The sequence below is a fragment of the Chiloscyllium punctatum genome, chromosome 8 (genome assembly GCF_047496795.1).
Source record: "Chiloscyllium punctatum isolate Juve2018m chromosome 8, sChiPun1.3, whole genome shotgun sequence".
NCBI classification, from domain to species: domain Eukaryota; kingdom Metazoa; phylum Chordata; class Chondrichthyes; order Orectolobiformes; family Hemiscylliidae; genus Chiloscyllium; species Chiloscyllium punctatum.
This window is the reverse complement of record NC_092746.1, coordinates 102,358,529-102,371,274: the sequence shown is the minus strand read 5'-3', so window position 1 is coordinate 102,371,274 and position 12,746 is coordinate 102,358,529. Positions and strand designations below refer to the sequence as shown.

Here is a 12,746-nt window from a genome sequence, read left to right as displayed (position 1 = left end):
GCAGTGAAGAAGGCATATGGCGTACTGGCTTTTATTGGTAGAGGAATTGAGTTCCGGAGTCCTGAGGTCATGCTGCAGTTGTATAAGACTCTGGTGCGGCCGCATCTGGAATATTGTGTGCAGTTTTGGTCGCCATACTATAGGAAGGATGTGGAGGCACTGGAACGGGTGCAGAGGAAGTTTACCAGGATGTTGCCTGGTATGGTAGGAAAATCCTATGAGGAAAGGCTGAGGCACTTGGGGTTGTTTTCATTGGAGAAAAGAAGGTTTAGGGGTGATTTGATAGAGGTGTACAAGATGATTAGGGGGTTAGATCGGGTTGACAGTGAGAACCTTTTTCCACGTATGGAGTCAGCTATTACAAGGGGGCATAGCTTTAAATTAAGGGGGGGGTAGATATAGGACTGATGTTAGGGGTAGGTTCTTCACTCAGCGAGTCGTAAGTTCATGGAATGCCCTGCCAGTAGCAGTAGTGGACTCTCCCTCTTTATGGGTATTTAAGCGGGCATTGGATAGGTACATGGAGGATAGTGGGTTAGTGTAGGTTAGGTGGGCTTTGATTGGCGCAACATCGAGGGCTGAAGGGCCTGTACTGCGCTGTATTCTTCTATGTTCTATGTTCTATGTTAAGATTGACACGTTCTGTCCCAACAGGCTTTTTGCCTTCTGGTATCAGTGAGCCATCCCAGTTGTCATGGTTGGATGCTTTCCTTTGTCTAAGTAACTAATGTTTCACAGCTAAGGTGCTGCTTGACAAATTGAATAAACTATCAGAAGATTGCTCCAAATTTTTGATTGCCTATATAGGTAATTGGCATCATCTCCCCCCCCCCCCCCCCCCCCCCCCCCCCCAACAAGCCAACAAACTGTCAGGAGGAGCGGCACAGTTATTTTTCCTACCATACCCATAGAAAGAGTGTAACAAATAATAGATTTTCAATACTGCGAGCAGTTGTTGTATTCATTTTTGTTATATCCAGTTGAATAGGCCATATTAAGCATTGTTTTCAGTGAATCAGCCCTGATTATGAATGGTGCTTGAGTTCAAAGGTTGACTTCATGTGATCACCCTGTTGTGGAATTGATTCGGATATGTGAAGGTTTTCCAAATTGGCTGTGCAGTTGTAATTTCTGTCTTTGAGTTGGGTTCTTTTTGTCGCTAAGACATTGATCTTCACTGTCCTGGAATTTGGGCCTCACAATGCCCTGGTGCTAGTTGGATATTCATCACTGATTGAACAAGTTTATTATCTGTCCAGCAAATATCAATAAAATACAGATACTGACGTCACTTTGACTGAAACAGTGCCATAATCCAGGAGGTGCTAGTGCTTTGATCTATAATACTTCCCTGGGGTTTTGTATTTGTCCATCTGGCAGGGGGATACATTTGTTATCATGGGACCATGTTTTATTTTCTGGTTGTACCAGAAAAGGGATACCAGTTCGATTAGCTTTTCCCCACCTTGGTTATTTGCAATAATCCTACTCTAGACCTCAGAGTCATTGCCAACCTTGGCATTAAAGCGTCCGAGATAGATGATCTTTTCTTCTTATGGGATGGTAATGCAAGCTTCAATTCAGAATAGAACTTCTTTTCAACTTTTTGATCCTGATAGGTACTGATGACAACAGCAAATCCATACAATGTGGATGCAGGCCATTTGGCCCATCGAGGCCACCTCAGTCCTTCAAAGAATATCCCACCCAGACCTATCCCCCTACTGTATCCCTGTAACCCTGTATTTCCCATGGATAATCCACCTAGCCTGGACACTATGGGGCAATTTAGCATGGTTGTTCTACCTAACCTGCAAATCCTTCCAACAGTAAGAGGAAATTGGAACACTAGCAGGAAACCCATGTAGACATGGGGAGAATGTCTGTGTGGAGTTTGCACAATCTCCCGAGGGAGGAATGGAAAAAGACTACCTGGCACAGTGAGGCAGCAGTCCTAGCCAGTGGTTCTAGTCTGTAGCTAAAGTATCACGAGTCTATCTCACTTATACATTGAAAGCTCTAGCAGACCATCAGAGAGAGATCCTGTTTTGACAGATGAACCCCATCTTGTTGACACAAGAGTTGCTAGCGACCTTTCCTTACCACCTTTGTCCCTTCAGCTACCCCTTCCCACGAAGACATGTTTTCTCTGAGAGCGACAATGTCAGTTTAGAGTCTTAACAGTTCATGATTGCAGGGCATCTTTGTGGGCAGTCGCTCCTGAGATTGCTCATGAGTGTTTTAGCATTTCAAATTGAAATATTTAAAACTTTCTTTGTTTGATCAGATAGATGGTGATCGTGTAGGGTGTGGGTCCCCAGCCAGAGGAAAGTGGACAGTCTATAGTGACGGCCTCTTTTCTCACTCCCTCCCTATTTGAGGTCAGTAGAGGGTGTCCTGAAGAGAACTGCTCAATTTCAAAAGCTGCTGCCAAAAGACATTTCTGACCCAATACAGATGTCGAGTGGCATTCATACAACCACTGAATGCATGCACATTCAGGACGAGGAGCTCCCATGAACACAGACCTGTCTTGTCATCAATTTTCCCTCGCCATGGGATTTAGTGGATCCTACCAGGAGGCCGTGTATGAGTTAGAATGGGGATGTTGAGGTATCATCATTGTCCAAATGATTTTGATGGGTGAGCAGTCAGATTTCAGTGACCTGTCGAAGTATATCAGTCTGGACTGTCCTTGTGCAACAGCCATCTTCCACCTTTGCAGTTGGTGAGATGCACAATCCTCCTTTGCCTGTACTGTCAATGAGAACTTATTGGACTTGTTGCCATGAGTGCTCCTACTAAGAGCAGGGAACTCCCAAACATAGTGCTCAAGTGATTATCAGAGCACAGCAACTTCAACATATCAACATGCTGATCCACTTATATAAGCATTTCTTTCACAATGCCGTATCCAGAAAATAAGTTTCCATCTGCTCTTTTTCACAGGGGCATAAATTAATCTCCATTTAATAGCAACATTTGTCTGTAGGTAAATACAATTAATAATTTAAACAGTGATAACCTTGAGTGGGTGATTTATTCAAAAAAAATCTGAAGGACAGTAAAGATTGCATCTAGAAATATATGAACTAATCAAGGTCAGTCAGCCTGGATTATTGAGGAAAGGTCATGACTGACTAAATTGATTGACTGTTTTCAGGTATTACCAAGGAGGGTCACTGCATTTGATAGTCTGCATGGATTTTCACAAAACCTCTGACAATTTCCTAAAACCAGACTCGTCAGAAAGCTCAGGGCCCATTGGAATCAAAAGATCAATGACACTTTGGATCCAAAATTGACTGAGTAGGAACAGGCAAAGGTTGATGGTTTACTGAAGATCTTTTGTGACTGGAATTTTTGGTTAAGAAGTTTGCAGATAGTATCAGAATTGATTTTTTGCGTGATTAATGAGGAAGAAAGCTGTAGACTGCAGGAAGACATCAATGAAATAGTCAGGTGGAAGGAAAGGTGACAAATTGAATTAAATCTCGAGAATTGGCACAGTGGTTAGCACTGCTGCCTCACAACACAAGAGACCTGGGTTCAATTCCTGCCTCAGGTAACTGTCTGTATGAGTTTGCACATTCTCCCCGTGTCTGCGTGGGTTTCCTCCGGGTGCTCCGCTTTCTTCCCACAATCTAAAGATGTGCAGGTTAGGTGAATTGGCCATGCTAAATTGCCCGTAGTGTTAGGTGAAAGGGGTAAATGTAGGGGAATGGGTCTGGGTGGGTTGCGCTTTAGCGGGTTGGTGTGGACTTGTTGAGCCGAAGGGCCTGTTTCCACACTGTAAATAATCTAATCTAATCTAATCTAATCTAATTGTGAGAGCAAATAAGAAAAAGGAGCACACCCAAATACAGAGAAATGAGGGAGCTGGAGCTTGCATGTTTACAGGTCGATGAAGGTGACAGGATGGATAAATAAGGTTGTGCAGAGAGCATAGGAAATACTTCCTTTTTTAGACATGACATGGAACATGATAATAAGGTGATTATGCTGGAATTATCTAAAATTCTAGTTGGATTACAATTTTACTAATGCGTGCAGTTGTGGTTTTGGAAGAATGTAATATTACCAGTTGGAGCATGGGTAATTTATATGAATATTGGCTGAATGGAGAATTTTAAATGAGAAAATTTTGGATTGGAAAGATTGCTGAATCTTAACTTAAAAATTGTTAGCCTTTATCGCTCAGAGAAGGAAGACAAAATGGCCCAATGGAGGGTCCTTAAAATGAACCTTGAGGGACTGCTGGTAAGTTAGAGTGATTTTCTCTGACAGAGTTAACCTGGGTGCAATTTGTGAAATGAAGCAAAGTCAGTACTAAATCATGTTTCGTTTGACTAAAAGCATCCTTAGTTTGAAACCAAAAAGATTCCTTTAGTGACGTCTTACTCAGTACAACATTTTTAGGACCAGGGGAGATAATTGTATTGGTATTGCATCTGATCAAACAGTGCAGCAAAGACCTATGTGTATGTATTCTTTGCAGATGCTCCAAGATAAGATAACTGCAAGGAGAATTTGTAACCAAATCAACTCACCTTAGTAACCTTAGTAATCTGATAGTTGAAATTGGCATGCTTTGTATATTGAAACTTTATTTTTATTGGCTAACATCCAGCTGGACCCTTGTCTATTCTGATCTACACCAAACTTTTTAGATTTGGATGAGTGCAGTTGGGAGAATGTGTGCACTCTGGAAGAACACAAGGAATAGGAGCAGTAGGAGGTAATATGGTCTGTCAAGCCTGATCTGCCATTAAATAAGATGTTTACTTTCCTGCTGTACGTATCCCTTGATTTCCTGAAAGACAAAAAAAATCTCTGTCCAATGTTAAACGTTTTCAACAATGAAACATCTGCAGCCAAAGTCATACTGGACTTGACTTATTAACTCTGTTCCTCTCTTCACAGATACTGGGAGATATGCTGAGTTTCTCCAGCATTTTCTGCTTTTATTTCAGATTTTTGTTTTAGATTAAGCATCCACAGCTTGCATGGGGAGAGAGTTTCAAAGATTCACAACCTTCTGAGTGAAGAAATTTCTCTTCATTTCTGACCAAACTAATTGATCACATGACTCCTACTGAGAATGCAAACAAGTGGTTGTAGATTCCTCAGTGACACAATTAAAACAGACTGGAGTTGCACGAGTACCAGCCAGTCAGCTGACAATAAGACCTACAAACAAAAGGCAGTATTTGATCTTGTCACAAGTTGCATTTCATGCCATTGTCAACGTTTGATGCAAAATGGCAGATATCCAAAAAAATAGAATTTTGCTAATTTGACTTATTAAATATTATACACTTTTGAGAGGTGTGGCAATTTTCAACATTTTTGTTTTGTTTACTCAAACTTTATTTTGAAATAAGACTATGTTTTTCCTTCCCAAAATACTGCCCTAACATTTTTCAATTTTCTATGAGTGAATACTGTTTAAATAGTAAAGGAAAAGCACTAATCTGATTTGGTTTGATTTGTTGTCGTCACATGTACCTAAGTACGGTGAAAAGTTTTGTTTTGTGAACAGTACAGACAGATCATGGCAAACGAGGACAAACAGATCATAAGGTGCTTAGACAGAGTGAGGCATACAATCTGGGTTATCATGTGAGAGGAAACATTTATTATGTTCCTAACTAATCCTTGTCCAAGTCTGGTGTACTTCTTTGCACAGCATGTATTGTGGAAAAATGAAAGAGGTTCAAACTTTAGAAGTCATAGATATATTTTACATTTTGGGATAAACAGTTGTTCATCTTTCAGTTCTGAAGTGAATAAAAGTATATGTTCCACTTAGAAAAATGTCACTCCATGTGATATTATCTATGTGTATTCATAAATACCTTTTTAAGCAGCACGGCTTAAAAATGTTTGTTTCCAAACTCATCTTGTTTATCACTTGTTAGTTGCTTTATGCATTATATATTCATATGCGTATATTTGAAACCCTTTTTGTATGTATTTTGGTTCATAAATGTTACTGCTGCCTTTATTCACATTGATGCTCATATTGTAACCTTTATTAGCTTGCCTTTAAGAGCAAAGCAATTGCTTAGATTTGTATGAACTCAGTCGTTGTCCCGAAAGAATCACTGCTTATCTTTCCAAAAGAACCCTCATCTAAGACTGCTACTTTTCTTTACAGATCACAGTGCTATGTTGTGGAGCATTGAGACAGGGAGGTGTCTCTTGAAATACACTGGCCATGCAGGGTCAGGTGAGGTCATATTTGTATGAGGTTTCGTAAAATAAATCTTAGTTGTTTTGTTTTCTAATTTATATGGGTGGGGATCTAACTGTTTATCTATGAGGTGAAAAATAAGTACATTGATCTGAAATACTTTTGCACTTAAAAGCAAGGAGAATTGGGGTTAATTTAAATAGGCATACAAAATAAATCATTGTGAATTGGCAGCTCATTTTGTTCATCTATGTCAACAGAAGAAAAAAAATCAAACTCTCTGTAAGGTAGGCTGCCATTCATCATTGCCCAGTTTATGCTACAGCTCAGACCAATTTCATGACCAATATCTTTGTAAATGATTTGTGACGGATGTGGTGGCATTTCACCAATGCTGAACTAGTTTAGATTGAAATAATTTTCATGCAGATAAGTTCTAAATGTCAAGGTCAAGAAATAAATGCATGGTCTATGAAACCAAGTTTTGGACAGCAAAGCCTGCATGCTGTGCTCTGGCATATTGGGTCTGATTTTTATGCCCACAGTTCCTTGCATTGAGCTCCCGATCTTAACTGCTAGGAAACATTTGCCCACTCAGACAATAAGATCAAAGGCAGAATACTTCCTGAGCTGTTTGGGTTTGAACAATAGTGGTAATCTGAAAAATGGGTTACCTCATTGTCTTTAGTTACACATGCTGTGGGGAGCAAAGGAAGGAAATGGGGAAAAAATTACACAGAGTAATGCAATCCCCTTACATAAAATGATAGCTACTGCAGATTAGGAGTTTTACAAAAATTAATTGTTTTTTTTTCCTTTTCCCTCCTTTAGTGAATTCAATCAAATTCCATCCATCAGAACAGGTAGCTCTCACAGGTACAGTATGCAGAATTATATTTATTATTTTGTGCAGCATTAAGTTTTATAGTTATTTTAAATGCTATAACGTGTACATAGCACTATGAATCATCAGATTATTGAACATCTGCAGCGTTAACAAGGTTAACTATCAGCACCCAGGGGTTACCATTGACCAGAAGCTGAACTGGACCAGCCAAAGAAACAGTGTGGTGACAAGAGCAGATCAGAGGCTAGGAATTCTGCAGCAAGTAACTCTCGTCCTCCTTCCACAATGGTTGTCCACAATCTACAAAGCACAAGTCATGAGTGTAATGGACTGTTGGCTCTCTGAATAAACATTTACTGAATGCCCTTCTCTTGCATTTCATCTATTCATCTAATGCCCTCTTCAAGGCCTCAGTTGAATCTGCCTCCTCCACACCTCCAGGAAGTGCATTCCAGACCATAATTAATTGTTTGTGAACATTTTCATTTCTCATCACATTTCCTTCTTTTTCAAATTACTTTCTATCTGTTTTCTCATTCTTGATCCTTTTAGACAGAGAACCGTTCCTCCATGACTACTCAGTCCACCTTACTATTAAAAATCCTTTTCCCTTCTAAGAAAAACAGCTCTCATTTCTCAAATGCCTATCCATAGCTGAAGTTTCTCATCTCCAGAATCATTTTCATCTATACCTTTAGCATTCTTTCAAATCCTTTGGGTAAAGCAGTTTAGTATAGAGTGTAACTCCATTTTCTCTCTGCTGACACGTGTCACATTACACTTCTCCACATTGAACTTCATCTGCCATTTATCTTCCCATTCCTTCAACTGAGCAATGTCTTTTTCTAGCCTTAGCTTCTTATCCGGACAGGGCGAAATCATTTCACATCAATTTTGTATGCTTTTCACAAGCGACATTTATCAAGCTCCTTTTGGAAGTCCCATGCTCACCACATCAACAGTATTACTCTCTCAACTCTCACTGTTACTTGTCTAAAAAAGACACTATCAACTTTCCTTAAACACTATCTTCTCTTATGTCACACTGGCTGCCCCTAATAACCAATATTTTTACATTTGACTACTAATGCTGTCTTGAATTATTGTTTCAAGAGATCTGCCTGCTGATGAAGTTAAACTGATTGGTTGGTCTGAAGTTGCCTGGCTGACATCCTCTCAAACCTTTAAGGGTATAACATAACAGTTCTCCAGTCCTGTAGCACCAACCCTAAATCTAGGGATTATTCCCATCCCTGTGCAATTTTAACACTCATTGCTTTCAATAACCTTGGTTGCATCACATCCAGTCCCAAAGCCTTAACAATTTCAAGTACCAGAGCCTATCAAATACTTTCTCATTATCAATTTTAAACCCTTCTAAAGATGGACTTTCCTTCTCTGTCGCTATCACTTTAGACACCATTTTGCAAATTATTAATTCACTACTTCAGTCGTGCTCATGTCTCTTTTTTTGGTCCTTAATCAGGCCTATTCTTTTTACCCTATCCTTTTAGTTTATGTGCCCCTGGAAGACTTTGGGACTGCCTTCATGTTAACTGCTAGTCTTTTCTCATTGTCCCTGTTTGCCACTCTAATTTTCTTTTTCACCTCCCTTGTATGTTTCAACGATAGAACAGCTGAGATTTGAAGAAGTGTAGACTGATATTTGGGCATTTTTGAGACCTTGGCTAGTAAAATAAGTTCAACATGAATCTTTTACCTCCAATCCAGATAATATTTGATAGGATAAGATTCCTTTTCTGTTGGTTGTTCATGTCTTCCCTGACATGAAATTGGGAAGTCAAGTCTCTGGGCGGTGTCAACTTGCATCATAAAATGTATATCTGGTTGAGGCTGACTTGGAGCTTCGGAGGCTGAGGGGTGACCTTACAGCGGTTAATAAAATCATGAAAGGCATGGACAATGTCTTTTCCCTGGGATGGGGGAGTCGAGAACCAGAAGGCATAGGTTTAGGGTGAGAGAGGAAAGCTTTAAAGGGACCTAAGGGGCAACTTTGTCACGCAGAGGGTAGTGCATGTATGTAATGAGCTGCCAGAGGAAGTGATAGAGGCTGGTATAATTATAACATTTAAAAGGCATCTGAATGGGTCTATGAATAGGAAGGGTTCAGAGGGATATGGGCCAAGTGCTGGCAAATGGGACTAGAATAGGTTAGGATAACTGGTCAACATGGACGAGTTGGATGAAAGGTCTGTTTCCATGCTGCACAGTGGCTCATTGATTAGCACTGCTGCCTCACAGGGCCTGGGACCTGGGTTTGATTCCAGCATTGTGTGGCGTTTGCATGTTCTCCCTGTGATTCCCTCAGTCCAAAGATATGCAGGTTAGGTGGCCATGCTCAATTGCCTCATAGTGACCAGGATGTGCAGGGTAAGTGTCTTAGCCATGGTAAGTACAGGGATGGGTGGGCACTAAGTCTGGATGGGCTGTTCTTTGGAGCATTGGTGCAGACTTGATTGGCTGAATGACCTGTTTCCTCACTGTAGGGATTCTATAATTCAGAAGGATAACTGTTATAGAGTCATAGAGTAATAGAGATGTACAGCATGGAAACAGACCCATCGGTCCAACCCGTCCATGCCGACCAGATATCCCAACCCAATCTAGTCCCGCCTGCCAGCACCCGGCCCATATCCCTTGAAAACCCTTCCTATTCATATACCCATTCAAATGGCTGTTAAATGTTGCCATCGTACCAGCCTCCACCACTTCCTCTGGCAGCTCATTCCATACATGTACCACCCTCTGCGTGAAAAAGTTGCCCCGTAGGTCTCTTTTATATCTTTCCCCTCTCTCCCTAAACTATGTCCTCCAGTTCTAGACTCCCCGAACCCAGGGAAAAGACTTTGCCTATTTGCCCTATCCATGCCCATCGTAATTTTGTAAACCTCTATAAGGTCACCCCTCAGCCTCCGACGCTCCAGGGAAAACAGCCCCAGCCTGTTCAGCCTCTCCCTATAGCTCAAATCCTCCAGCCCTGGCAACATCCTTGTAAATCTTTTGAATCCTTTCAAGTTTCACAACATCTTTCTGATAGGAAGGAGACCAGAATTGCACGCAATATTCCAACAGTGGCCTAACCAACGTCCTGTACAGCCGCAACATGACCTCCCAACTCCTGTACTCAATACTCTGACCAATAAAAGAAAGCATACCAAGCACCACCTTCACTATCCTGTCTACCTGCGACTCCACTTTCGAGGAGCTATGAACCTGCATTCCAAGGTCTCTTTGTTCAGCAACACTCCCTAGGACCTTACCATTAAGTGTATAAGTCCTGCTAAGATTTGCTTTCCCAAAATGTAGCACCTCGCATTTATCTGAATTAAACTCCATCTGTCACTTTTCAGCCCATTGGCCCATCTGGTCAAGATCCTGTTGTAATCTGAGTTAACCCTCTTCGCTCTCCACTACACCTCCAATTTTGGTGTCATCTGCAAACTTACTAACTGTACCTCTTATGCTCGCACCAAATCATTTATGTAAATGACAAAAAGTAGAGGACCCAGCACTGATCCCTGTGGCACTCCACTGGTCACAGGCCTCCACTCTGAAAAACAGCCCTCCACCACACCTCTGTCTTCTACCTTTGAGCCAGTTCTGTATCCAAATGGCTAGTTCTCCCTGTATTCCGTGAGATCTAACCTTGCTAATCAGTCTCCCATGGGGCACCTTGTCGAACGCCTTACTGAAGTCCATGTAGATCACATCTGCCCTTATCAATCCTCTTTGTAACTTCCTCAAAAAACTCAATTAAGTTTGTGAGATATGATTTGTCCCGCACAAAGCCATGTTGACTATCCCTAATCAGTCCTTTCCTTTCCAAATACATGTACATCCTATCCCTCAGGATTCCCTCCAACAACTTGCCCAGCACCGAGGTCAGGCTCGCTAGTCTATAGTTGCCTGGCTTGTCCTTACCACCCTTCTTAAACAGTGGCACCACATTAACCAACCTCCAGACTTCTGGCACCTCACCTGTGACTATCGATGATACAAATATCTCAGCAAAAGGCCCAGCAATCACTTCCCTAGCTTCCCACAGAGTTCCAGGGTACACCTGATCAGGTCCTGGCGATTTATCCACCTTTACCCGTTTCAAGGCATCCAGCACTTCCTCCTCTGTATATGGACATTTTGCAAGATGTCACCATCTATTTCCCTACACTCTATATCTTCCATATCCTTTTCCACAGTAAATACTGATGCAAAATACTCATTTAGTGTCTTCCCCCATTTTCTGCAACTCCACACAGAGGCCGCCTTGCTGATCTTTGAGGGGCCCTATTCTCTCCATAGTTACCCTTTTTTGTCCTTAATGTATTTGTAAAAACTCTTTGGATTCTCCTTAATTCTATTTGCCAAAGTTATCTCATGACCTCGTTTTGCCCTCCTGATTTCCCCTTAAGTGTGCTCTTTCTTCCTTTATACTCTTCTAAGGATTCAATCAATCAATCCTGTCAATAGCTTACATATGCTTCCTTCTTTTTCTTAACCAAACCCTCAATTTCTTTAGTCATCCAGCAAACTCTATACCTACCAGCCTTCCCTTTCACCCTAACAGGAATATACTTTCTCTGGATTCTCGTTATCTCATTTCTGAAGGCTTCCCATTTTCTCGCCTTTACCTGCGAACATCTGCCCCAATCAGCTTTTGAAAGGTCCTGCCTAATACCGTCAAAATTGGCCTTTCTCCTTTATCCTCTTCCATCATTATTTTCAATCTAATAGAATTATGGTCGCTGGCCCCAGAGTGTACCCCCACTGACACCTCAGTCACCTGCACTGCCTTATTTCCCAAGAGTAGGTCAAGTTTTGCACCTTCTCTAGTAGGTGCATCCACATATTGAATCAGAAAATGTTCGTGTACACACTTAACAAATTCTGCTCCATCTAAACTCTTAACAATATGGCAGTCCCAGTCTATGTTTGGAAAGTTAAAATCCTCTACCATAACCACCCTATTATTCTTACAGATAGCTGAGATTAAGGGCTACGGGGAGAACGCTGGTAAGTGGAGCTGAAATGCGCATCAGCCATGATTGAATGGCGGAGTGGACTCGATGGGCCGAATGGCCTTACTTCCACTCCTATGTCTTATGGTCTTATGGTCTTCTCTCCTTACAAGTTTGTTTCTCAATTTCCCTCTGACTATTAGGGGGTCTATAATACAATCCCAATAAGGTGGTCACCCCTGTCTTATTTCTCAGTTCCACCCAAATAACATCCCTGGATGTATTTCCGGGAATATCCTCCGTCAGCACAGCTGTAATGTTATCCCTTATCAAAAATGCCACTCCCCCCTCCTCTCTTGCCTCCCTTTCTATCCTTCCTGTAGCATTTGTATCCTGGAACATTAAGCTGCCAGTCCTGCCCATCACTCTGTCATATTTCTGTAATTGCTATGATATCCCAGTCCCATGTTCCTAACCATGCCTTTAGTTCATCTGCCTTCCCTGTTAGGTCCCTTGCATTGAAATAAATGCCGTTTAATGTATTAGTCCTACCTTGTGGGAAATGAATGTGTACGCTTTTTAGGGCTTACCATTTAGAACATTTAAGGATTTTTCAAAATGGGTATTTTTTTTAAATTTAGTTTTACAGATTATGCCAAAAGAGGGAGACATAACATTGGGGGAAGAACCAGGTTCAAAAAACTTGCGAATTTCTTCTTTTGCTTTT

At 41.3% G+C, this 12,746-nt stretch overlaps 1 protein-coding gene across 4 annotated transcripts in view; it reads left to right on the top strand.

The window, feature by feature from the left end:
• Positions 1-12,746, top strand: part of wdr37 (WD repeat domain 37) — a 150,166-nt gene that overhangs the window by 81,931 nt on the left and 55,489 nt on the right. For all 4 annotated transcript variants that reach the window (XM_072576163.1, XM_072576164.1, XM_072576162.1 and 1 more), the window contains 2 exons: positions 6,161-6,232; positions 7,028-7,072. In XM_072576163.1, the coding sequence (XP_072432264.1) occupies positions 6,161-6,232; positions 7,028-7,072 (117 nt within the window). The remainder of the gene's footprint in view (positions 1-6,160; positions 6,233-7,027; positions 7,073-12,746) is intronic.